Source organism: Cervus elaphus, chromosome 28 (assembly GCF_910594005.1).
Source record: "Cervus elaphus chromosome 28, mCerEla1.1, whole genome shotgun sequence".
Classification (NCBI taxonomy): Eukaryota; Metazoa; Chordata; class Mammalia; order Artiodactyla; family Cervidae; genus Cervus; species Cervus elaphus.
In genome coordinates, this window is record NC_057842.1 from 16,495,666 (window position 1) to 16,522,685 (window position 27,020).

Below are 27,020 nucleotides of genomic sequence, written 5' to 3' on the forward strand. Positions count from 1 at the left end.
AATCCTATCCCAGAGAAACGGTGAGATAATAAATGTGTATAGTTTAAGCCACTAATTTTATGGTAAGTTTAATGCAGCAGTAGAAAACTAATATAGCCCAACTCTCTCTACCATCATTGTTACACATAAGCACTCAGACTGTTATCCTATCTTCTCTATATAACTAATCATAATTCTGATAAAATTAATACCCAATAGTTATAATATTACTTTGACTTCATAAATACAGTTGAGAAATATTCTCAAACTAGACTATGATTAATTTTCTTTTCTTGCACACAATTTTTCCTGGCGTGAAAAGAAGTTTGGATTTTTTGTTTGCCCAATTTTCTATTTATTTATCATACTATTTTCTATTTATTTATCACTGAAACTCTTCTCCAAATGTCCAATGATTAGTATGTTCAAACACATTAGGTTGTTAAACAAGATACATAAAATTGCACATAAGCATAAAGACTGATAAGTTCAAGAAGTAAATTTTAAAACCTCACTCACTAAAAGACACAAAAATGATATCGACAATCCACACAGAAGTTATTCGTTACATGAGAATAACAACAAAATAAAATGACAATGAGAAAACAATAAAACAGCCAATAAGAAAATGTGCAAAATTCATGAATAGAAAAAAGTTAACAAGCAGCAGCTCCCTCCAGTTGAACGCTTCCTGAGCGCAGAGGAGAGAGGGTAACATTTTCATACTCTTGTTTTGTACCATATGTATATTATTTGTACCATATGTATATTTGTACCATATGTATATTATTGCTTTTTCAGAAATACATATAAAAGTATTACTGAAAGTAAAAGAAAACAAGTTATGTTTTATATTTAGCCATGTAGTAAAGTATCCTATATTTTTTCTATAAAAGATCATCAATTTCCCAAGACATGCAGAACCGATTTTTTCATTTCCTTCTTAACCTATCCTAACGCATAGGACAGGACACTGCTTCCAAATATATTCGTATGTTCAACAAAATCTACCCGGTCATTTCTAACATTGTCTCTTGCCACCTTCCACACATTTGTGCTAGGTGAGGAGTGCTGTTCAGTAAGTGCTTGATGAATTTAATTGAGGTGATCTGTATTTCGTCCATCTTTTCACCCCACTCTGAGAAAGCTTTTATATTTTAAATACTTCTTTGTTTTTAAAAGATTTACTTATTTATTTATGGCTGGATCTTCATTGCTGCATGAGGGCTTTCTCTAGTTGCAGAGAGGGGGAGCTATTCTCGAGTAGCTGGAGGACTTTTCACTGTAGTGACTTCTCTTGTTACGGAGCACCGGCTCTAGGGGGTACTGTGGCACATGGGCTCAGCAGTTGCGACCTGCAGGCTCCAGAGCTCAGGCTCAGTAGTTGTGACACGTGAGTTGCCCCGGGGCATGTGGGATTTTCTCAGAGCGAAGATCAAACTTGTGTCCTCTGCATTGGCAGGTGGATTCTTAACCATTGGACCACCAGGGAAACCCTTAAATACTCCTTTGCTTCCATTAAATAATCTCTTTTCTAGAATAATCCATCCTTTTATATTGATTAGACTTTATGAAGACAAACTGATGGCTGAATAATTATATTCATTTTAGTCAATCACTGTTGTGATACATTGCAATTATTATAAAGTCACTCCAACTCTTGGATTCTTTCTAAAAATAAAATTTCAAAATTCATCAAAAACTGGAAATCCATTGTTTTGCTGATATTCAATTTGCTTTGAGAGAAATTCTTTACTTAGCTTGTCAATTTCGTCTCGAGAGAAGAGATTGACGTCAGGAATGAAGTAATTCTCAAGGCGCTCTGTCTTGAGGCACTGGAGAAAGTACGTCACGCAGTTGTCAAAGCAGAGCTCCAGGTCCGCGTAGCACCACTGACTGTCGTGTGGGTTCCGGGAGCAGACGTGAAAGAAGGCAGTCTTCACGTGGTAAGAACAGAACTTATCCAGGCCCCTTCGGTCTGCAAACTTTTTTTTCAGTTGTTCTAAAAGGTATTTCATCAGCTTTAAACACTCTTTCCTGTTGAATAGAAAAGAGAAGCATTTATTTTTATTTCTTTACCTTTTTCATTCCACAAAGAACTTTAGGCATCTTACAGGAAAAACATACAAAGATGTAATAAACAACACAGATATAGAATACCTTTTTTATAAAGACACAAAAAACAATAAAGGTGTGTATGTGTGTGTGCATGAGCAGTCACTTCAGTCCTGTACGACTCTTTCTGACCCTATTTACTGTACCCCACCGGGCTCCTCTGTCCATGGGATTCTCCAGGCAAGAATACTGGAGTGGGTTGCCATGCCCTCCTCCAGGGGATCTTCCCAACCCAGGGATTGAACCCACATCTCCTGCATTGCAAGTGGATTCGTTACTGCTGAGCTACTAGGGAAGTCCAAAGATATGTCCAAAGATATGTATAAATAATATAATTAGAGTCATTCTAAAACCTAATTATTTTTTCAAATACATACTTTAAAAGTTTTAAAAACATATTTTCTCCTTCCCTCTTCCCCATTCCTAGCTTAAGTATTTTATTCTATTAGGATTAATTCAACTACATGAAAACTAGCAGATATTTACATTATTCATTCAGTTTAGTATTTAGAAAAATCTTGTTTCAATTTTTATAAAATCATTGTCTTATTTTCATTTACATTAATCATTCAGTTATTTTGGTAGCTGACAAAATTTAATGTTTATAAAATTATTAAGCCTTATCAACAATATACTTTTCTTAATGGTTGCTTCAAAGCCTGCATGTGAAGCCTTAAAGAAGCCCCTGTGCTCACACTTTGGGCATCCTTGCTTTAACCTTTTAACTCTTGTGATCCTTATTCTATTCAGCTTTGAAAGTGAAAATGACAGTCACTCAGTCGTGTCCAACTCTTTGCAACTCCATGGACTATATTCAGTCCATGGAATTCTCTAGGCCAGAATACTGGAGTGGGTAGCCTTTCCCTGCCCTGGCTGATCTTCACAACCCAGGGATCGAACCCAGGTCTCCTGCATTGCATGCGGATTCTTTACCAGCTGAGCCACAAGGGAAGCCCAAGAATACCAGAGTGGGTAGCCTGTCCCTTCTCCAGCAGATCTTCCCAACCCAGGAATCAAACTGGGGTCTCCTGCATTGCAAGCAGATTTTTTACCAATTGAGCTATCAGGAAAGCCCAACTTTAGAAACTGAATGATTCTTTTCAAAACTCAGTTCTTTATGGTATGTATGCTAATCAAGAAAAATAATTACCCACACCTTAGTGTTGTTTCAAACTTGGTTTGTCATTCCCTGGCCTTCCTCATAGCTAAACCATCTCAAAGCAGGCACCAGCATCCAATAAGAGTGGTCCTCTGGTCTCTTCCCATTATGCAACATTGTTATTCATTGCCTTGAACCAACCAGAACACTAAGGCAAACCCAACTGTCATGGCTAGTCATGACTAGTATTCACACCCTCCACTCTTTCCTCCTCTCAGACGTCCACAGCATCTAGGCTCAGGTCCATGCTCCCCAGCAGTCCCTTTTTTTTTTAATGTGGACAATTTTTTTTTTCATTTATTTTTATTAGTTGGAGGCTAATTACTTTACAGTATTGTAGTGGTTTTTGTCATACATTGACATGAATCAGCCATGGATTTACATGTATTCCCCATCCCGATCCCCCCTCCCACCTCCCTCTCCACCCGATTCCTCTGGGTCTTCCCAGTGCACCAGGCCCGAGCACTTGTCTCATGCACCAACCTGGGCTGGTAATCTGTTTCACCATAGATAATATACATGTTTTGATGCTGTTCTCTCAAAACCCCACCCTCGCCTTCTCCCACAGAGTCCAAAAGTCTGTTCTGTACATCTGTGTCTCTTTCTGTTTTGCATATAGGGTTATCATTACCATCTTTCTAAATTCCATATATATGTGTTAGTACACTGTAATGTTATCTTTCTGGCTTACTTCACTCTGTATAATGGGCTCCAGTTTCATCCATCTCATTAGAACTGATTCAAATGAATTCTTTTTAACAGCTGAGTAATATTCCATGGTGTATATGTACCACAGCTTCCTTATCCATTCGTCTGCTGAGGGGCATCTAGGTTGCTTCCATGTCCTGGCTATTATAAACAGTGCTGTGATGAACATTGGGGTGTACGTGTCTCTTTCAGATCTGGTTTCCTCGGTGTGTATGCCCAGGAGTGGGATTGCTGGGTCATATGGCAGTTCTATTTCCAGTTTTTTAAGAAACTGCCACACTGTTCTCCATGGAAGCTGTACTAGTTTGCATTCCCACCAACAGTGTAAGAGGGTTCCCTTTTCTCCACACCCTCTCCAGCATTTATTGCTTGTAGACATTTGGATAGCAGCCATCCTGACTGGCGTGTAAAGGTACCTCATTGTGGTTTTGATTTGCATTTCTCTGATAATGAGTGATGTTGAGCATCTTTTCATGTGTTTGTTAGCCATCTGTATGTCTTCTTTGGAGAAATGTCTGTTTAGTTCTTTGGCCCATTTTTTGATTGGGTCATTTATCTTTCTGGAATTGAGCTGCAGGAGTTGCTTGTATATTTTTGAGATTAATCCTTTGTCTGTTGCTTCATTTGCTATTATTTTCTCCCAATCTGAGGGCTGTCTTTTCACCTTGCTTATAGTTTCCTTTGTTGTGCAAAAGCTTTTAAGTTTCATTAGGTTAATGTGGACCATTTTAAAAGTCTTTATCGAATTTGTTACAATGCTGCTTCTGTTTTATGTTTTAGTTTTTGTGCCTCAAGGCACGTGGGATCTTAGCTTCCTGACCAGGGATCGAACCCACACCCTCTGCATTGGAAGCTGAAGCCTTACCCACTGGACCACCAGGGAGGTCCCAGCATTGCCTTCTAACAACACTCTTTCCTTAGTCCCTTGGACCTGGCATCCTTGGTTTCATGCTTACACTCCAATACCCCTGGTCAATCCAGCCATGCACTGCCCCCAGAACTCAACCCAGCAATGGTAATCTTCAGGTTTCAACTGTGGAGTCAGCAAAGAACTAAGCATTCTATTAGTATGTCTGTCATTTACAAAATAAGGAGGTTACCTGCAACATTTTGCTCCATCAATTTCACAGCATGTTTTAGATTGTCCGTGATTTTTCAAAATGGCCTTTTCAATGTGAGAGAAGGACAGCCGCCATGTTTCTTCTTAATATCCAAAAGAAAAACAGAAAAGCACTTTACCAAAAACATCCATTTACAAACAACAAATATTTAAGTGATTTTCTTCATTAAAATATAATTCTGAAAAATTTTCTAGGGGGAGATAGACCAAAAGAAGTGAACGGATAAATAATGTGATTACATATTAAAACAAGTGACTTGACCAAGCAAACAATGGGCCAAGATAGAGAACAATTAGAGGAAGAAGTCAGAGCTTAATATAGTGAGCTATAAGAACTATTGCTTTTTATGTGTTTCTAAATTCTGTTTGCTGATGTTTTGTCTCTATAATAACTTGCATTGATTGAAATTTTTTGTTTATTCTTTTATACTATCCTTGCAAAGTTTTAGTATTTATGCAAAATGAATCAGGGAACATTCCCTTTTTTTCTGTTTTTGGAAGTTTATGTAAGAATAGAATGATTTTCCCCCATCTCCCCAAGTTTTACCATGGATAGCTCTGACCCATCCTATCACTGTTGAGTTTTAATACCAGGAATTGGTTTTTCATTTTAAAAATCAATCAACACAACCTGTCGCATTAACAGAACAGGGGAGAAACATATGACCAACTCAACTGAAGCAGAAAATGCAGTCAATAAAATGTAACATTCATTCATCGTTAAAAGAAAACACCTTTCAGTAATTTAAATGCAGATGGAACCTTGATCTGATGATAGCAATATGATAATCTAACATTAAAAAGTTGAAGTTTTTTCTTTGAAAACAGGAAGGCAGGCTGCTATCCTCATTGTTTGACATGCAGTGGCTATCGTAGCAAGCACAGTAAGAGAAGCAAGATAGGGTGATAGCACTGGAAAGAGAAAAACAAAGCCATCATTAGTGATAGGTGGTATAATCATGTATATAGAAAATACAAAAGAAACAGAATGACAGGTATGCGTGAGTTCCATATATTCTTCAGACTACCTTTCTGTTGTTTTAGTTTTTCATAATGTTACAACTGCATATGAGTAAATCTGATAAAAGATACACAAAATTTCTGTGGAGAAAATTCTAAAACTTCACTGAAAAGTATTAGAGGCAATCCAGATAGAGATATGCGGCTGCACATGAATTAAAGACGCACTATCATCAACAGGTCACATCTCCCCACATTCATCTGCAGATTCAATGCTCTCACAGTCAAAACTCCAAAAAGAAGTGTTTGTGGAACTTGACAATACCAACATCTTTATAAAAATAACAAAGGGTCAAGAATATCTAAAACACTCTTGAAGAAGGACAGAGTGGGAAAGCAAATATCGAGACTTATAAAGTGACATTATGTATGACATAATGGTATATAGCCCATGGACAGACAGAGATTTTGAGGGGACAGAATAAAGCATATAATAGGTACACAATATACAGATAATAAATATATGGAAAAGGTGGCACAGAGAGAGTTGTGTTCACTGCTGCTATATAAATCCATTTACAACAATCCATTCATGCCATTCTGGAAAAGGCAAACTCTGCAGAGATGGTAAATAGGTCAGTGGCTCAAGAGATTTGGGATGGGGAAGGTTGAGTAAGTAGAGGGACTTTTTAGGGAAGTGAAACTATTATTTAATTACAGATAACGATGCAATGCATTTGTCAAAACCAATAGGATTTCATGGCATGAAGAGGGAACCTTAACATACACAAACTGTTAAAAAGTCATTTAGATGGTCAAGGGATCTCAGGAAGGATTGCAGATTGTGAAAAGGGGCTCTAACTGTATCACAAACATATGACACAACCTCCCTGAAGGGGGTGGGGGCAAAAGGTGCTGACCAGAGTTACTCTGGAAATGGGGCCTGTAAGCCTGAAGGCTAAAGGAACTGTACATGTGCACTGTGCACGCAGGGGAGTGGGTTTGCAATTCTGAAGCGTCCATACGTGTGGGCTGGAACTGAGCAAGGAACGACGGACCAGGCGGATGGCAGGTGGCGGGAGCCAAGCTTCTCACTGTTGGAATGAAAGGTTACAGATAGCAAGGAGCGAAGGTAGGATGATCCGTGTGGCAGTGGATTACAGTTAGAGACGTCAGTATGAACTCATGCACCACCTGATACAGATACAGGTGGTGCGCTGTGCATATCCACCTGGGGACGGTGTACATACACGTATTTCCTTGCTCCTCCAGCTGAAAGGGATGATACCCTAGCAGCAGAACACACACAGCAAACAGATCATGGTTCTAGGACACACTCTCCAATAAAAGGATCCAGAGAGTTCCTTGGAGAAATGGCTGATTCTAGGACTGAAACAGGAACTACACAAGATGAGCCTGGAGCATCCTGCAGTGCCAGAAAGTGAGTTAGTGCTGAAAATAAAAAAACCCACAATTACGGGACTTATGTCAAAAGGATACAGGAGCCAACTGCAAGAGCTCCTGAAGACTAAAGCTAGAACAATTTAGGCAACAAAATGAAAGCAGTATTGAATTATAGCCCAAAATATGAGGCAAATATCCATGAGTCCATACCGATATGATTTAAGTAAATAGACTAGAGAGAAGAGATAAACCTCCCATGCAGAAGAATTCCGAATAATTTGTGTAAATACTCTGCTCTTAAGAGGTGAGGTTAAGGTTGTTGTGGTTGGTGCGCTGAGCTCCGCGGCTCCGAGAGCCGGCTGCGTCCCTTCTTCGCCGCTGCCATGAAGTGGATGTTCAAGGAGGACCACTCGCTGGAACACAGATGCATGGAATCTGCGAAGATCCGAGCGAAATGCCCCGACCGGGTTCCAGTGATTGTGGAAAAGGTCTCAGGCTCTCAGATTGTTGACATTGACAAACGGAAGTATCTGGTTCCATCTGACATCACTGTGGCTCAGTTCATGTGGATCATCAGGAAAAGGATCCAGCTTCCTTCTGAAAAGGTGATCTTCCTGTTTGTGGATAAGACAGTCCCACAGTCCAGCCTAACTATGGGACAGCTCTATGAGAAGGAAAAAGATGAAGGTGGATTCTTGTACGTGGCCTACAGTGGTGAGAACACTTTCGGCTCCTGAGGCCGGCACTGGGCTGGTGCGGCGTTCCTGCTGTGGATCTTGTAAATAGCCGGCCATTTTCAGTTACTCTACCAGAAACTCTTGACATAGACCTATCAGTGCATTTGTAACTGGATTTATTTCTTAATATATTGGAAGGTTTTGTCTCCTTAGACTAGTAAATTATCACACAGAGTTTTATTTTGCGTTTTTTCTTTTTGTGCACTGTCCTCATGACTATACCCTCCAGAGAACTTGTTCCTCTGGGAATCTTATTTAATGAAGATATTTCCATATTGAAGTGAGGGAGGTGGGAATTAAAGTGAAAGGGGAGATGATGCATTTATTCTGGATTATGTTTGAAGTGTTAGATGGTGAAGTGTTAAAAGCATCCAAATTAAATCCATAGCAATCAGAACACTTGCTTTACTAGATTTTGCCAACTGTCAGTCATGTTGGACTGAACTAATCTGTTCCTCTTTCTGAAACTATTAAGGTAAATAATTAACAATAAAACTTCCTCTTATAAAGGCAAAAAAAAAAAAAGGAGGTGAGCTTAAGTGTGAGCTGTGCACATGACTTCCCATGTGTCACCAAAATGCACAGTACGAAAGGGGGAAAGAGAAGACCGTAACAGGGAGGAAACCTGGCAAACATTCCCTGAGCCAGGAGACTAAGGTCCACACCAGCAGAGCGAAGTCAGGCCCACGATGAACCGCTGACGCGATGCTGTGAGAACGGCACTTTATTTCTGCAGTCCTCCTCCCCCAAACCCAGAACTGCGATCTCATCACAAGAAAAACATGAGCCACACGCCAAATGAGGGCAGTCCCACAAAGCATCTGACTGGTACTCTTCAAAACCGTGAGGGCCGCCAAGAACAAGGAAGGACTGAGGAGCGGTCACAGTCCAGAGGGGAGTGAGGAGACGTAACGACTGCGTGGAACGTAGCATCCCACATGGGCTCCTGGAACGGGAGGAGGACGTCAGGCAAAAACTAAGGAAATCTGAGTAACTGGACCACATTCATACTGGTTCACTAACTGTGACAGATGCGTCATATTAATGTAAGATGCTAAAATGGAAAATTGGTTACGTGGTATATAGGAACTCTCTATACTATCTTTGTACTTGTTTTGGCAAATCTTAAACTATTCTAAAATTAAAAGTTTATTTTAAATAACTACATTGAGGTATCATTTCTCCCTTTTTGAGTTATTGGCAAACATTCCAAAATTTAATGAGTTCTGTTGATGAAGTTGAGGGTGAAATGGGCACTCTCAAAAAACAGCTGTTGGGAATGCAAATTGGGAAATGCTATATAGAGGTGACTTTGGCAATACTAGCAAAATTAGATATGGATTTACTATTCCTTGACAAACTGCAAAAATAGACTGTAAAAAGGAATGGGTGCTCAAAAAAACCCCACTAATTTGAAAAGGTACACACACCTCAATGTTCACAGCCACATCATTCACAATTGCCAAGATATGAAAGTAACCCAAGTGTCCATCAACAGATAAATGGATAAAGCAGCTGTGGTATATATACAGTGGAATACTACTCAGTCATTAAAAACAAGAATGAAATTTTGCCATCTGCAGCAACATGGATAGACTTGAAGGGCATCATGCTAAATGAAATAAGACAGAGAAAGACAAAAACACTATACGACATGATTTATACATGGAATCTAAAAAAATAAACTAGTGAAGAATAAAGAGATTCACAGATATAAGAGAACAAATAAGTGGTTACCAGTGAAGGGGACACTACAGGGGTGGGGAAGTGGGAGGGACAAACTCCTGGGCATAAGATAAGACTACAAGGATGTATCATCATACAACAGACGAAATATATAGATAATATTTTGTAGTAATTCTAAATATAAACATTTAAAAGAGTATAAAAATGTTGTTAAAATTTTTGTTAAGAGTATAAAAATGTTGTTAAAATTTTTGTTAAAAAAAGAGTATAAAAGAGTATAAAAATGTTGTTAAAATTTTTGTTAAAAAAAGGAATGCGTGCTGGACTTCCCGGGGGGCTCAGTGATAAAGAATCCGCCTGGCAACGGAGGATCGGCAGGAGACACAGGTTCGGTCCCTGATCTGGGAAGATCTCACAGGCCATGGAGAAACTAAGCCTGTGCACCATAGCTATACAGCCTGTGCCCTAGAGCCTGGGAGCCACAACTGTGGCCGCGACCACGGAAGCCCATGCCCCACAAGAGAAGCTGCCGCAAAGAGAAGTCTGCGCATCACAGCTAGAGAAAAGGCCAAGGAGCAATGAAGACCCAGCACAGCCAAAAGAAAATAAATACACGGAAGTATTTAAAAAAACAAAAGAAGGAATGAGTGCTATCTCTATATAGAGCTATGGAGTGATAGCCAAGATACCTTATTAAGTAAAAATAGAAAAATTGTACTCATTATCTTAAAAAGGGGGTTGCATATAAAAAAAAAAAATATATGCATATATATACACACAAAATACTTGTACTTTTTAAAAACGAAAGGTAAACCTAAAACAATTAATGGATTTTCAATCGGGAAAGGAGAGAAGAGGGTAGAGAAAACATATAGGGTAGCTGTGTTTCCCTAAGAATACTTTTCTCTGTAGCTTTGACTTTGGGACCATATGAATGCTTCATAAATTTAAAAAATAAAACTAAATCAACATTTAAAATCCAATAACTAAAGTTAGAAACAATAATGAAAATGAATTTTAAGCATGCTGAGTTGGTTAGCTTAACCCACCAAGCATCAGTGGCTGCAGAATATGAGCTCAGTAGTTGCTGTTCCGGGTCTTAAAGCTTAGACTCAGGAGTTGTGGTGCCCGGGCTTAGCGGCCCTGCAGCATGTGGGATCTTCCCGGACCAGGGATCAAACCCATGACCCCTGCACAGGCAGGTGGATTCTTAGCCACTGCACTACCAGGGACGCCTGAGAAAAATGTTGTTTCAAAACAAGTTGTGGAATTAGTTAGAATACTTTACCCATAAACATTTCAGCATGAGTATTACAGAGTTCAGTATTTATTTGTGTGTGTTTGATACTTAAGGTAAGATTTGCAAACAGTGAAACACACAAATCTTAAATGTTGCATTTGATGAGTTTTGACAAATGACTACACCTGCGTAATTTAAGCTGTATCTGGAGTTAAAAAGTTATCATCACTCCAGAAAGTTCTCTTGTGCCCCTGCCTAATCAATCCTCAGTCACCTCAGGCAACCAACATTCTAATTAAAAACCGTAGATAAATTTCGCCTGTTCTTAAACTTACTATAACTTGAGATTATACAGTATGGACCCTTTGTTTCTGTTTTCTTTCACCTGTCTTAATGTTTTTAAGATCCTCTTTTATCAGTAGTTCATTGATTTTTGTTGCTGAGTAGTATTCTAGTTTAAAAATATACCACAGTTTCTATAATCTATTATCTTTTGATGGACTTCTGGGCTATTTGCAGATTTTGGCTATTACGTATATTCTTGTATAAATGTGTTATAGACTTCATGTTGGATTAGGGAAGACATATGTTTTACTTTATAAGAAACTGCCAGACTGTTTCTCAAAGTGATTGCACCATTTAACACTTCTATCAACAGTATATGGATTATTCTTTTTAAATAAAGCTTTTCATGTTCACTGATTGGAACATCAGAACTGAAATTGATGAATAAATTTTTGCAGGGCAGACAATTTAGATATTTGAGAACACTGCAATTTTAATGATTTTTTTCTATTTTAGCATTCATCTCATGCATGCCTTGACATGAGGTATGATACATGTGATGGAATATATAGTCCTTGCCCTGCTTACTAAGTATCATTCTGAAAGTGGTCTTTAATGCAAAGAAATACCTTCTAGTTTTATTTTATACGTAATGATACTTGTACTTAGTTGACATTCAATCTCTTTTGTTAGATAAAGTCAACTACGGATGATTACCGGTTTGAAGAAATTTGTATTTTAATGTTTGTACATTTTAGTATAATAAAAACTATATGTTTCAAGTCTTAAGGCCAAAAAAAATCTTAATATTTTGACTGTCTTTTTATCTTAAGAACAAAAAGAACTGCAAATAAAGTTTATACTTTTAAAAAATAATTATACTCTTGGTAACAACACCTGTATTATTGTTTTGATAACATCAAATTTTTTTTCATTTTTTGATATCATCAAAATCTTATTTGATTCAAAAAACACTGAAATTTTTGATCAAAAATCAAACAAAGTATATTTTTTAAAATATACCTTGTGACCGGGAAATTTTTAATAAGACATTGGAAAAGAAAAAAGCTAAAATAGGTGTAATACATGCCTATCTATTGATAATACAAGTCATTTTCATTGCCCCTCTTAGCTACTCAGATATACACATACACACAGACATAGCCAAAGGGTTTTGCCTAAATATGAATAATCTGAAATGAGGAGAGATGGAGACCAGCCAAGGGTACCAGAGCAGAGGTCAGCTGAGTGCCTGACAGCCTCCACTTTTATCTTAGGCATGGATATGAGGAACTATCCAACCATACTGGCCTTTTTATAGCCCCATGGCCACTGAAGGATGCTTCCTCATCTCTAGGCTGATGGTTCTCCCAGTCATCCCCAAGGTAGTTGGCCAAGGGCCACAAAGAGAGCAGTATGGGTCCTGGTGAGATTTCTGTATCACATGCAATGAGGATTTCTTGGGACAGCCCTTCTACAAACTGTACACCCTTCTCCAGAAAGTTATATTCCTTTTATAAAATCATAATGTATATAATTCCTTCTTATAAACAACTTTTCTCACAGAAAATGACTCCTATATATATGCAATATAAAGTTAGGATGTGTGTCCACAAAACAAGCCATCAAACTAAGCATGATGGACGATTTCTCGGATATGTTCGACAATACTCATTTATAACTGGGGTTCATTTGTTATCTGATCTCCTCCAATTTCCTTGGAGTCCAGCAGTAGTAGGTGCCAAAAGTCCTTATATAATTTATGAGAGAAAAAGAAAATAATAGGTGAATTTTTTTTCTACCTCAGAAGATATCACCATTATTCAGTTCCACCTATAGACTATCTCAGCCCAGTCTTCACAACTTGAATGTTACCCAAGAGCAACACCTGAAAACCTGTCCTGACCCAGGAGGCCAGGGTACACGCGTGAGGAGACCCAATCAGTGGGCAAAACAGCAGCTGAGGCTGCAAGAAAGTTCTGCCAGCGGCATGGGGCGCAGTGGAAGGAGGTGAGGAAAGACAGAAACAAGGCCGGAGTGACAGCCGAGGCTCTGGTGACGTCAGTAACACACAGCTGCCATTAACTCAACTCGGGATTCTGCAAGTAGCACTGCATCATTTTCATCTTCCCAGAATCTTTGAGGTCATTTTGATTACCCCACATATGCAGATGACTAAAACAGGTTTAGAGGGGCTTGATAACTAGCTCCAGATACACACCTAATGAGGGAAGAAGCCTCAGGATTCAAATCTAAGACAGTCGGATTGCAGGGCCAGTACTGCTTTTCTTTACTAGCAAGAAACAAACAAAAACAACATTCAAATGCGGGCTAGTAAACATTCTAAAGCTGAGTATTCGATATTACTATTAATATTATGCCCTTTGTAATTCCATCTCTCACCAAACTCCCATCTTAGCCCAATGGTTCTTGAAATGCCGACAGCACCGGTTGATCTTTCACTGCCCTAGAATGTAATGTCAATGACTCTCTTATCTATGGATGTCTTTACACAAAGCTTCTTAATCAAGATACCTTGGAAACGACTTCCTTCCTTTGCAAGCTTGGGTACCAGGTAAAATGGCTGGCGTTTTAGATCGTTCTTAACTTTTCCTCCAAGCCAGTTATTGATGGGCAGGCCTTTCTGGGTGCTAGCGGGCCAGCTGCTTCTTGACTCCAAAGCCAGGATTAAATCCACAGATATTTCTCTAGGTTTTCTAATCAGGAGTGTTACTGCAGGGCTCCCTCTTTTCTTCCTCTGCATAATGACATCAGTATCTGTTTAAAGATATAATAAGGAAGACAGAGCTTATCAATCCATTTTTCTCTGACAACACAGGAAAAATAACTATAATTGGAGATCTGTAAATACTAACTGTAAGACAAAAATTAGTTCTAAAGAAGAAAATGACCCCACAAGGCAGTGTTTTACTCGTTTAACCAGTATTTATTGGTACCCCTCATGCGGTGGGGGTATGTGGGATCTGGGAGTTCTGTGATTAAATTTTCATTTCAATTTGTGTTTGGCAGTTGGAGGGAGGCCTGCATATGAGGCCGGATGAGCAGCACGGAGAAGAGACGTGATTAAGAAGACCTCAGCAGGAAGTCCCTAGCAGTCCAGTGGTTAGGACTCCGAACTACTGCTGCCAAGGTTGGGAGCTCAAACCTTGGTCTGGGAACTAAGATCCTACAAGCCATGTAGTGCAGCCAAATTAAAAAAAAAAAAAAGACCACAGCAGCAAACCAACTCAGAGGGCAGATGCCTGTCGTACAGAGAGGCAGTGAGCATTAAGACACAGGGAGCAACTGTCATTCACTGTAGCGTTCTTCACAACAGGCAAGATATGGAGACAATCCACTGACAGATGAATAAGTAAAGAGACTATGGCATATACAGACAAGGGAATATTATTCAGCCTTAACAAGGAAGAAAATCCTGCCATTTGTAACAATGTGGATGAATGTGGAAGTCATTCAATTCAGTTCAGTTGCTCAGTCTTGTCCAACTCTTTGTGACCTCATGGAATGCAGCACGCCAGGCCTCCCTGTCCATCACCAACTCCTGGAGCTTACTCAAACTCATGTCTATGGAGTCGATGATGCCATCCAACCATCTCATCCTCTGTCGTCCCCTTCTCCCACCTTCAATCTTTCCCAGCATCAGGGTCTTGTCAAATGACTCAGTTCTTTGCATTAGGTGGCCAAAGTATTAGAGTTTCAGCTTCAGTATCAGTCCTTCCAATCAATACTGATTTCCTTTAGGATGGACTGGTTGGATCTCCTTGCTGTCCAAGGGGATCTCAAAAGTCTTCTCCAACACCACAGTTCAAAAGCATCAATTCCTCGATGCTCTGCTTTCTTTATAGTCCAACTCTCATATCCATACATGACTACTGGAAAAACCATAGCTTTGACTAGATGGACCGTTATTGGCAAAGTAATGTCTCTGCTTTTTAATATGCTGTCTAGGTTTGTCATAGCTTTTCTTCCAAGGAGCAAGCGTCTTTTAATTTCATGGCTGCAGTCACCATCTGCAGTGATTTTGGAGACCCCCAAAATAAAGTCTGTCACTGTTTCCACTGTTTTCCCATCTATTTGCCATGAAGTGATGGGACTGGGTGCCATGATCTTAAGTTTTCTGAATGTTGAGTTTTAAGCCAACTTTTTCACTCTCCCCTTTCACTTTCATCAAGAGGCTCTTTAGTTCTTCTTCACTTTCTGCCATAAGCGTGGTGTCATCTCCATATCTGAGGTTATTGATAATTCTTCCAGCAATCTTCATTCCAGCTTGTGCTTCTTCCAGCCCAGCGTTTCTCATGGTATACTCTGCATATAAGTTAAATAAGCGGGGTGACAACATACAGCCTTGACTTACTCCTTTCCCGATTCGGAACCAGTCTGTTGTTCTATGTCCAGTTCTAACTGTTGCTTCTTGACCTGCATACAGATTTCTCAGGAAGCAGGTCAGGTGGTTTGGTATTCCCATCTCTTGAAGAATTCTCCACAGTTTGTTGTGATCCACACAGTCAAAGGCTTTGGCATAGTCAATAAAGCAGATGTTTTTCTGGAACTCTTGCTTTTTCAATGCTCCAGCAGATGTTGGCAATTTGATCTCTGGTTCCTCTTTCTTTACTAAATCCATCCTGAACATTTAAGAGAGGCTGAGAAGGTCTAGGCTTGAGGCCTCAGGGGCTTAAAGGGATTAAGATGAAGAAAGTGTGAAAGGAAAGAAAGGAAGAGGGAGCAGAGAAAACCAGATACAAGGAGACCTTTGGGGAAGATGGACCCTTGCCCAGCCAGTGACACAGAGGGAGAGGGAGCTAGAGCCCAGGGACAGAGCTCCACCAGCCTTGCTGGGGTCCCCTCCCAAGGAAGGGGCAGAGCGGGGCGAGAGACAGGAACCCCCCCTTCCTATCCAGCCCCAGCGTCCTGGGCAGGCCATCTGAGCACTTCTCATGTGTCAGTGTGTGGCATGCCTGCGTCAGAACCCTGCTTGTGGGAGCAGGTAACTCAGCTGCCACTCAGCCCTGTCTGTTTTCCAGGTTTGGGCATGACCCCTCCATCTCAGGGAACACGTGTGCCACTCAGAAGGCCCTCGGGGACAGCCCTGGAGGTCCAGTGGCTAAGATGCCTCGCTCCCAACACGGTGGCTGAGTGGCGCTGGAGTGTCTTTGAGGAGATACCCCACATCCGAGGACAGGGGAGAAGCCCCAGCAAGACAGCAGGAGGGACAAAATCACATTTAGAATGAAACCCCATGCCTGCCAGACACACTCGGAGGGTCAAACAAACCTTGTGCGCGCCAGGACCCAGAGGCCCCTGGAGACTGAGGCAGAGCTGTGTCTGAGCCCCTCCTGCAGGGGTCCCGTCAGCAACGGGAGTCACTGTGCTAAGCAAAACGTACGACCTCATTTATACAAGGAATCTAAAGACGTCAAATACACAGCAGCAGACTGTGGAACAGTGGGTCCCGGTGGTGGGCAGGTGGGGGAAATGGAAAGATGTTCATCAAAGAGTACAGAGTTGCAGTTACATAGGGCGAGTACGTCTAGAGATCTAACATACAGCATGATGACTATTAATACAACTGGACTGTTACGGGCAATGTGCCAAGAGAGTAGGTTTCAGATACTCTCACTTCACACACAAAAAAGGCAACTCTGTGAGAAGATGCTAATTAGCTTGACTGCTAACCAGTTCACTCTGTGTATCAAAACATCATGCTGTACACCTCGATTATGGACAATTTTTATTTTTAAAAAAAGACCCAAGTAGCGGAAATGAAAGCAATGAAAGAGGTTTAAATTAGTAGAACTGGTAGATAAGACTGAATCTGTGAGGTAAGGGAGAAGGCAGGAGTCGGGGAGGCCATCCCATGACCCTGGCCTAGCAAATGGTTGATGCTGAGTCTACTGTTCAACACAGGGTTGGCAGAAGGAAGACAGACCGGACTGAGATAAACTTCATTTCATCTACATGGAGTTCTAGGTGCATGTGGGACACGCAACTGGAGAGGCCACTGGCCAGAAATTTGGGAAGGCTTCTACAGGAGAGATACTGGCTTTGGGGGCGGGGTGTACAAGCAGTAGTGAAAGACCTCTCCCATATAAGACTTTCGGAAAGGACCACAATGGGAGAGAGGACACATCTCCAAGGAGAAAATCCCAGAGCACACCCTCATTTTCTTTGTCACTAAATCCAGAAACCCACCCCCTTCTTACCCATTACTTCTCCTTTAGTCCTATTACCACCTAGGAGCATCCATCCATCTTTCAGAGGCTCCCCCGCACGTGATCTCTGGATCCCTTCCTTCTTACCTCATTCCTTCCATAGCTCCCTCTCCTGCATCGGTGGCCTCCCTTCCTACCCGATCATTCCTGTCTTCACACAAAGGGATCCAGTGTCTCTCATCCTAAAGGACACTCTCCGTTGACCCTGCATCTATGCTGCCTCCCCACTTACCCATCTATCTACGTCCTTTGCAGCCAACACTTTCTAAAGATTTACCATAATGCTGTCTCTACAGCATCCCGGCCCTTCTCTCTCATGTGCTGAAGACTCCACTGAAACTTCTGAGTCAAACTTACCAACCACAAAACAAACCGAAGACCAAGTCCAAACGTGACCTGGATGTTAGAGCGCTGTAAACACCAACCACTCCTGCAGAACACTCAGAGTCTCCTCTTGCTCCCTCTCTTCTCTCCAGCCCCTAATGAGATCCTCTTCTTACCACTCTGCTTAATACTGCAATTTCCCCCCAGGCCATCCCCCAGCATTCCTGAACCCTCTCACTTTACTATACTTTTTCACCATAGGATTCTCTAACTTACATCCAAAGCCAAACTCTCAACTGCCTTCTTAAACTATCTTCTCCGCAGAAGTCAGAGCAAATTTTTTAAAGTATGAAGTCAATCAATCATTAATGAATGAAAGTCGCTCAGTCGTGTCCGACTCTTTGTGACCCCATGTACTATGCAGTCCATGGAATTCTCTAGGCCAGAATACTGAAGTGGGTAGCGTTTCCCTTCTCCAGGGGATCTTCCCAACCCAGGTCTCCCGCATTGCAGGCAGATTCTTTACCAGCTGAGCCACAAGGGAATCAATCATTACCCTCTAATTAAGACCTGGATTCTCAATAGAACATGGCATGAAATCTGAACTCCTTTCCTCCTAGAATCTGGCCCCTAGCCACTTTTACTTCCTGTTACTCTTTCCCTTGTCCACATGGCCCTCTTTTTGTTCCTTGAGCTTATCAAGCTCTTTTCTGCCACAGGGCTTTACTGCACCACCCACTCTATCCCAGCTGCTACCACATCTCCCAGTTCATTCCCTTCAAAGCACACACTGTATTTGTTTTTACAAATTCAGGAGGGGAGTCCCACTGATTTTATTCAACCACCTACACCCAAGGGTACAGGCAGCATCTCAGCAAATATTCAGTAAAGATCAAAATAGAGCCAACTGGAAAGTCTCTGGTGGTTCAGTGGCTAGGACTCTGTGCTTTCACCACCAGGAGCCCAGGTTCAATCCCTGATCAGGGAACTAAGATCCTACAGGGCCACATGGTGCGGCTGAAAAAAACAAGAACAAAATAGAGTCAATCAACATTTAGTATGAATACCAAGAAAATGTAGTAGACTAAAATTAAGAGCAAAGGCTTGCTTCTAGAAGGTAGTCTGGGCTTCCCAGGTGGTGCTAGTGGTAAAGAACCTGCCTGCCAATGCAGGAGACATAAGAGACACGGGGTCAATCCCTGGGTCAGGAAGATCCCCTGGAGGAGGTCATGGCAACCTACTCCAGTATTCTTGCCTGAAGAATCCCATGGACAGAGGAGCCTGGTGGGCTACAGTTTCCGTAGGGTCTCAAAGAGTCAGACACGACTGAAATGACTTTGTATGCATGCAGTCAACAGTCTGCTGCAGGGAAATCAAAAAAGATCAGGAGAGGATTAATAGGTATGATTAGACCTTAAAGAATCAAAAGTCAAATATCTTACCTTCAATATTTTTAATTTCTTCATTAATGATTTTCCTAAACCTGGATAGCATCTTAGAAGCCGATAAGATTCCCCCTTCTAAGAACTGATCCAGAGGACTTCCTTTGGGATTTCTTTTGAATTTCACAAAGCAATGAGCACTACTGTTGCAATATTCTTCCAGCTGAATTCGGGGAACCTCCAGTTTGAACATAACATCAAATTCATTAGGAGCAGAAATCTAAGAAACAGGAAAAATAGCACTGATTGTGTTTGCTTCTAAATATTTTCCAACAAACTACAAGTTTTTTATTGAAATTTCCACTTAAAATCATACTGTGAAAAGCAAGATTCCTAATATTTATACCCACTGAGACTAGTAGAGCTGGGAGAATACTACTGGTTTTAGTTTGAAGGTTCTATACTCATTTATACTCATTTTTAAAAACAATTTAAAATAAAATTCAAGGTTGAAAAATCTGTACCAGTTTTTCCCCTGAGTTTAAAGCTTGATAAAATTAAAGACCTTTAAGATGCTACCTTTTATATCACAAGCTACACACTGAGCCACCCTCCAGTCACTGGTCTCAAAAATGTGTGTGTAGTTACTTCCTGGCTAGTTGAGCAAGGACCATCTCATAGCTAACTATAATCCAAATGAGTATTAGCTCCAAGTCACACACTAACTAATTAGTGTCTTTAAACCACAGCATTTAAAAAGCTTCACGGTATTCGTGGAAATCCTGTGGTTAGGACTCCAAGCATTTGCTGCCAAGGGCACATGTTCAGTCCCTGATGGGGAAACCAAAATTCTGAAAGCTGCACAGCATGGCCAAAAAATAAATATCATATATATATAGAGCATCAAAGAATCTTCTTCATCACCAAAAAAATAATGATAGCAATTATAATAAATGATTACTTTATCATATTAAAAATGCAGGGACTTCCCCAGTGGTTAAGACTCTGCCTTGCAATGCCGGGCACATGGGTTCAATCCTTGCCAGGGAATTAAGACTGCACACGCCGTGGGGCAGCTGGGCCGACCACCTGCACCTACTGAGCCTGTGCACGCTAGTCTGTGCGCCACACTCGAGAGTGGCCCACGGCCGCTGCAGAAGATCCCACGTGCTGCAACAGAGACCCCGCGGAGCCAAAATAAATAAAAAATAATTTTATAAATGCACAAGTCTTTCACTCGTTAGCAGTGAGCTTCAAATACAGCTACTGGACTGTCATTGAACACAATTATCTGGTGGCCCTATGTCTTTTGCCCACCCCACCCCCCCACCCCACGTCAATGTTGCTAGTCCTCAATGAGATGTACCAGGAGGTATGTGAACTATATCCTCTCCAAATTCATATACTGAAGCCCTAGCCCTCAATGTGACTGTACTTGGGAGACAGGGCTTTTAGGAATCAATGAAGGTTAAATGAGATCTTAAGGGTAGGGTCTCAGTTGACAGGACTCATGGATTTAGAAGTGAGATGAGCCGTGGCGCTCTGTACACGTGCTGAGGAACACGGTGAGGACACGGGGACAAGGTCTGCAAAGCGGATGAAAGCCCTCACCAGAACCTAGCCCTTCTGGCACCCCGATCAGGGGCTTCCAGCCTCCAGAACTGTGCGAAAATGAATGTCTGTTGTCTAAGCCTCTCAGTCTATGGCGTTTTGTTATGGCAGCCCAAGCTGACTGGGACATACTACAAGGGTAAAACAAACACCTGAAGTGCCATCCGTGGGCATGAAGTACAAGCCTCTGAAAATCCACTCCTCCAGAAACGGTCAGATTCAGCTTTTTCAGATCTCTGTAAATTAACCAAATGACCTGCAACAATCCAAGGAGGATTTATTCAAGAAAAACGGCTGAATCTCGGTAAGGACAGTGAGCCTTGTGGACATTCTAAATTTTACATTCTACTGCCATGCCCAGCAGCATTCCCACTTCTGATCAGAAACCTCCACCAAGAGTAGCCACGACCCTGACCTTCTAACAGCAAATGTTAGGTTTGTCTGTTTGGGAACATCACATAAACTAAATCATATAGTAGGAACTCTTTACTTCTTTCATTCATCATTGTTTGTGAGATTCATGCGTATCACTGTTCTTTTATCTGCTTTTCTGAATTTTCTGAATTTTCCAGGGACATCAACACAGAACAGCGGCAAATACGGGAGAGGCTGGGGACAGAGGTACAGAGGGGTAGTACTGCTGTGCCATGGTCTACTGGAGGGCAGGCAGTGGGTCAACTCTAAAATGAACATGAAGACCTTTTATAATCAATTTTTTAAAATCAATACATGTTTTAGATTAAACAAATTTCACTGGATTTCTTTTCATCAGCTTGATTTTAAAAAGGAGACTTGTAAATGGATAACAAGGAACTCTACTCAAACTAAATGGGAAAAGAATTTGAAAAAGAATAGATATACGTGTATAAATGAATCACTTTGCTGTACTCTTTAAACTATCACAACACTGTTAATCAACTATACTCCGATATAAAATAAAGTTTTTAAAAAAATAAAAAGAGTGATTCTGATTGGACACTGCTCTCTAAATGTCTTAATTGTCCTTGAGTTCTAACTAATAACTTTCTCTTTTCCTTTGAACCATCCATAGAACTGAAACAGTTTGATATTTATGTAATAAGAATCATGCTCAAGGGAGGAGCCAAGATGGCGGAGGAGTAGGACGGGGAGACCACTTTCTCTCCTACAAATTCATCAAAAGAATAACTGAATGCAGAGCAAACTTCACAAAACAACTTCCGATCGCTAGCTGAGGTCATCAGGCGCCCAGAAAAGCAGACCATTGTCTTCGAAAGGAGGTAGGACAAAATACAAAAGATAAAAAGTGAGACAAAAGAGCTAAGGACGGAGACCCGTCCCGGGAAGGGAGTCTTAGGCGGCCTTGCTTGGGCTAGGGTCCGGGCCTGAGGGCCCTGAGGACAATCGGAGGGAGCTTCTGTGAGGTGCCAACTTGAACTGTGGGAGACCAAAAGAGAGAGAGAAAATTAACCGGCCGGAACACACTGCCGGCCGTTCGCAGAACAAAGGGACGGAGAAAGTCCCGAGAAGAGCTCGCAGGCTGCGGACCGGCCCAGCCCCGCTGGAGGCAGGAGGCAGGGGGGAGGGGAAGGTCGCAGCGAGACACAGGGCGCAGGCACCCGACCGGCGCGGGCGGGGACTGGGGCTGGGGACGCAGAGGGCGGAAGGCGCGCGCACCCGACTGGCGCCAGCGGAAACTGAGACTGGGTCCGCGGAAGGGAGTGGGTGCGCCACACCTGGGGATAGCGCGCCCATCAAGCCCCTGGCTGCCTGGACCGCTCTGACGGGGAAGGCACAGAGAGCAGGCGCAGCTTTTCCTTCCGCGCTTTTGTGTAACACCCGAGGGCTGGAACCTCGCGGGCAGCGCGGGGCGCGCTCAATATAGAACAGCCGGGAGCCTGAGCAGCGCAGACGGAGAAAGCAGCGTCAGCCCCTCCCGGCAGCGCCAGCCCGCCCCCGCAGGGCCAGCCCCTCCCCGCAGCGTCAGCCCCGCCCCGCAGCGCCAGCCCATCCCCGCAGCGTCAGCCCCGCCCCGCAGCGCCAGCCCATCCCCGCAGCGTCAGCCCCTCCCAGCAGCGCAACGGAACTAGCTACCTGAATAAGAGTCCACCTCCGCCCGCCTGTGTCAGGGCGGAAATGAGGCTCTGAAGAGACCGGCAAACAGAAGCCAAATAAACAAAGGGAACCGCTTCAGAAGGGACTGGTGCAACAGATTAAAATCCCTGTAGAAAACACTGACTTCACCGGAAGGGCCCTGTAGATATCGAGAAGTGTAAGCTGGAACGAGGAGCTATCTGAAACAGCCGAACCCACACTGACCGCAACAGCTCCAGAGAAATTCCTAGACATATTTTTACTTTTTTTTTTATTTTTTCTAAGTAAGGAAAAAAAATTTTTTTTTCTTTTTATATTTTTTCTTTTTTATTTTTTCTCTTTTATTTTCCTTTAAAATTCCCTATTACTCCCCCATTACTCCTTAACTTTCATTTTCACAGATTTTTATGATTTTTTTAATTAGGGGAAGAAAAAAATTTTTTTTTCTTTTCTTTTCTTTCTTTTTTTTTTCTTTTTTTTCTTTCCTTTTTCTCTTCTATTTTCTATTTTTCTTTTTCTCTTATTTCTTTTAAAGTCCTCTAGTACTCCTCTACTACTCTTCATTTTCATCTTCACTACACTATAACCTTACAAGAATCATGCTCAAGACAGATAGTCTGATGTAAGTTTTGCTCACTTGGCTTTCAAGTAGCTTTAAATGAAATTATGAGTGGTCTTCAGTGCTAAAAGCATTTAAGATCCAAAATCAGGTACATACACTACATCTTCCTATGATAAATATCACTGCATGCGTGTCTGCTCAGTCCTGTCCAACACTTTGGGACCCCGTGGTCTGTAGCCTGCCAGGCTCCTCAGTCCTTGGTATTTTCCAGGCAAGAATACTGGAGTGGGTTGCCATTTCCTACTCCAGAAGAACTGTACAAAAAAAAAAAGTCTTAATGACTCGGATAACCACGATGGTGTGGTCACTAACCTAGAGCCAGACATCTTGGAGACTGAAGTCAAGTGGGCCTTACGAGGCATTACTACAAACAAAGCTAGTGGAGATGATGGAATTCCAGCTGAGCTATTTAAAATCCTTCAAGATGATGCTGTTAAGTGTTGCACTCAAACTGGCAGCAAATTTGGAAAACTCAGCAGTGGACACAGGACTGGGAAAGGTCAGTTTTCATTTCAATTCCAAAGAAGGGCAATGCCAAAGAATGTTCAAACTACCACACAACTGCACCCATTTCACATGCTAGCAAAATAATGCTCAAGATCCTTCAAGCTAGGCTTCAACAGTAAGTGAACCAAGAACTTCCAGATGTACAAGCTGGATTTAGAAAAAGCAGAGGAATCAAAGATCAAATTGCCAACATCTGCTGGATCACAGATAAAGCAAGAGAATTCCAGAAAAACATCTACTTCTGCTTCAATGATTATGCTAAAACTTTTGACTGTGTGGATCACAACAAATTGTGGAAAATTCTTAAAGAGATGGGAATACCAGACCACCTTACCTGCCTCCTGAGAAATCTGTATGCAGGTCAAGAACCAAACATGGAACAACAGACTGGTTCCAAATTGGGAAGCCGGTATGTCAAGGCTGTATATTGTCACTCTGCTTAATGAACTTCTATGAAGAGTACATCAGAAGAGTGCAAATAATGACAGGCTGGATGAAACTCAAGCTGGAATCAAGACTGCAGGGAGAAATATCAATAAGCTCAGATATACAGATAATACCACCTAATGGCAGAAAATGAAGAGGAACTAAAGAACCTCTTCATGAAGCTGAAAGCGAAGAGTGAAAAGCTGGCTTAAAACTCAAACCATTAAGAAAACTAAGATGATGTCATCCAGTCCCATCATTTCATGGCAAATAGAAGGGGAAAATATAGAAACAGTGACAGATTTTATTTTCCTGGCTCCAAAATCAGTGTGGACAGTGACTGCAGCCATGAAATTAAAAGACACTTGCTCCTTAGAAGAAAAGCTATGACCAACCTAGACAGTGTATTAAAAAGCAGAACCATCACTTTGCCAAAAAACATCCATCTAGTCAAAGCTATGCTTTTTCCAGTAGTCATGTATGGATGTGAGAGTTGGACCTTCAAGAAGGCTGAGTGTGAAGAACTGATGCTCTCAAACTGTGGTGCTGGAGAACTCTTGAGAGTCCTTTGGACAGCAGAGAAATCAAACCAGTCAATCCTAAAGTAAATCAACCCTGAATATTCATTAGAAGGACTGATGCTAAAGCTGAAGCTCCAACACTTTGGCCACCTGGAAGAGCTGACTCATTAGAAAAGACTCTGATGATGGGAAAGATTGAGGGCAGGGGGAGAAGGGAGAGACAGAGGATGAGATGGTTCCATGGCATCACACAATCAATGGACAGGAGTTTGAACAAACTCCCAGAGATGGTGAAGGACAGGGAAGCCTGGCGTGCTGCAGTCCATGGTGTGGCAAAGAGTCAGACAAACACGACTTAGTGACCGAACAACTACTACTCCAGGGGATCTTCATCATCCAGAGATCGAACTCAGGTCTCCCACATTGGCAGACGGATTCTTAACCACTGTGCTAACCCGGAAGCTCAAATAGCACTGTTCAATTCAGTTCAGTCACTCAGTCGTGTCCGACTCTTTGCGACCCCATGGACTGCAGCATGCCAGGCCTCCCTGTCCATCACCAACTCCCGGAGTTTACTCAAACCCATGCCCATTGAATCGGTGATGCCATCCAACCATCTCATCCTCTGTCTTCCCCTTCTCCTCCCGCCTTCAATCTTTCCCAGCATCAGGGTCTTTTCAAATGAGTAAGCTCTTCGCATCAGGTGGCCAAAGTATTGGAGTTTCAGCTTCAACACTGAACTTCAAATAGCACTGAGTCCACACCAATAAAATGAGCAGCCATACAGGGTTCAAAATGTGTAAAACATTCTCTGACGGTGCAGTTTACAATCTACATGGAAAGCTAAATCAAATCAGTGTCACAGGCCACTCAAGCATTACTTCCGAAAACTGAGGGGAGCGGAAGAGGTGGGTGTTCGCCCGGGAACTGCGGTCGCGGCGCCCGGCGGCTCACCTTCACGCGCTCGTAGTAGCTCCCGGAGCGGAGCAGGTCGACGCCTTGGAACTCCGACTCACGGCTGTTCAGCCGCCGCAGCAGGTGGTCCACCAGCCTGTTCACCACCTCCGCCGCCTCGGAGATCTCCTGACGTTTCAGCCTCAACTTCTCCAGCACGGCCCGGGGCTTCCAGGCGCCGGGCGCCTCCTCCCTTCGCCCGAGATGCGGGGCGGGGGCCCGCGGGCCGGGGCCGGGGCCTTCCGGGGCCCCGGACTGGGGTCTCCCCGCCCGAACGGAGCGCGCGGTCGCCCGGCTGCGAGCGGTAGCCCTGGGCTGGGGGTGCCCGGGGGCCGCGGGAGGCTCTGCGTCTGCGGTCGGAGCCGCCGGCCCCTCCACCTGGTCCTCGGCGCGTGCAGCCCGCGCGCGCACCTGCGGTTTCTTCCTCCCGGACCCCGACGCCCCAGCGGGACCGCACCTGCGCGCGCCAGGCCGGGCAGCCCCTGGGACAGCCGCGGGCTCGCTGGGCTCCGCAGACGCGCCGCCCTTCACTCCCGGCGCCGAAACCCCGGAGGCGGTTTCCGAAGCTCTCAGCGTCGCCTTTCCCCGCCGTGGGGCCATGGCTGGCGTTCTCTTGTTCCCCTGAGGGAGACCGGCTCCGGGAACAGGCCGCGCGGGAGGAGGAGCCGGCATTCGCGGTGGGAAATGAAACTTAAAAATGTGGCGGGAACTGAGCGAACGCCAGCCGGGAAAGCCAGCCCGGGCTGGGCGGTCACGCGGAGGCACGTCCCCGCCCCCGCAGGACGCGCGGGCCCGCGCGCGCACGCGCGCGCGCTAGGGTGTCCGCTGGATTTCCCTGCATCCAGCTCTGCCTTGTGGCTTGGGAACTTGGCAGAACCGAACCCAAGAAAGCGCAGAAGAGCTTCCCGAGCTTTGAAAGCGAGAGGCGTTTAATGGCGTATCGCCTAAGAACATTTGGGAAAAACTATCTCACGCAT

The 27,020-nt window shown here is 42.9% G+C and overlaps 2 protein-coding genes across 2 annotated transcripts; one reads left to right on the forward strand and one right to left on the reverse strand.

Moving 5' to 3' along the window:
* Nucleotides 1–310: 310 nt before the first annotated feature.
* On the reverse strand, nucleotides 311–27,020 carry CGAS (cyclic GMP-AMP synthase). The gene is made up of 5 exons (XM_043890208.1): nucleotides 26,044–27,020; nucleotides 19,390–19,609; nucleotides 13,929–14,171; nucleotides 5,062–5,164; nucleotides 311–2,016 (listed from the first exon to the last, which is right to left on the reverse strand). The coding sequence occupies exons 1-5, from the start codon at nucleotides 26,713–26,715 to the stop codon at nucleotides 1,665–1,667; spliced, it is 1,590 nt and encodes a 529-aa protein (XP_043746143.1). The 5' UTR covers nucleotides 26,716–27,020; the 3' UTR covers nucleotides 311–1,664.
* On the forward strand, nucleotides 7,743–8,888 carry LOC122685435 (gamma-aminobutyric acid receptor-associated protein-like 2). The gene has a single exon (XM_043890217.1). It carries the CDS (start codon nucleotides 7,829–7,831, stop codon nucleotides 8,180–8,182), a length of 354 nt encoding a protein of 117 aa, XP_043746152.1. The 5' UTR covers nucleotides 7,743–7,828; the 3' UTR covers nucleotides 8,183–8,888.

Excerpts from the sequence above, each read along its gene's own strand:
- CGAS (XM_043890208.1), bottom strand. The coding sequence starts at position 26,715 with ATGCCGGCTCCTCCTCCCGCGCGGCCTGTTCCCGGAGCCGGTCTCCCT. Across the intron at positions 19,610-26,043 it reads GCTACTACGAGCGCGTGAAG|ATTTCTGCTCCTAATGAATT; the intron begins GTGAGCCGCCGG and ends CCTGTTTCTTAG. Across the intron at positions 5,165-13,928 it reads GGAAGGAAGTCGTTTCCAAG|AAGAAACATGGCGGCTGTCC; the intron begins GTATCTTGATTA and ends TTGGATATTAAG.
- LOC122685435 (XM_043890217.1), top strand. The coding sequence starts at position 7,829 with ATGAAGTGGATGTTCAAGGAGGACCACTCGCTGGAACACAGATGCATG.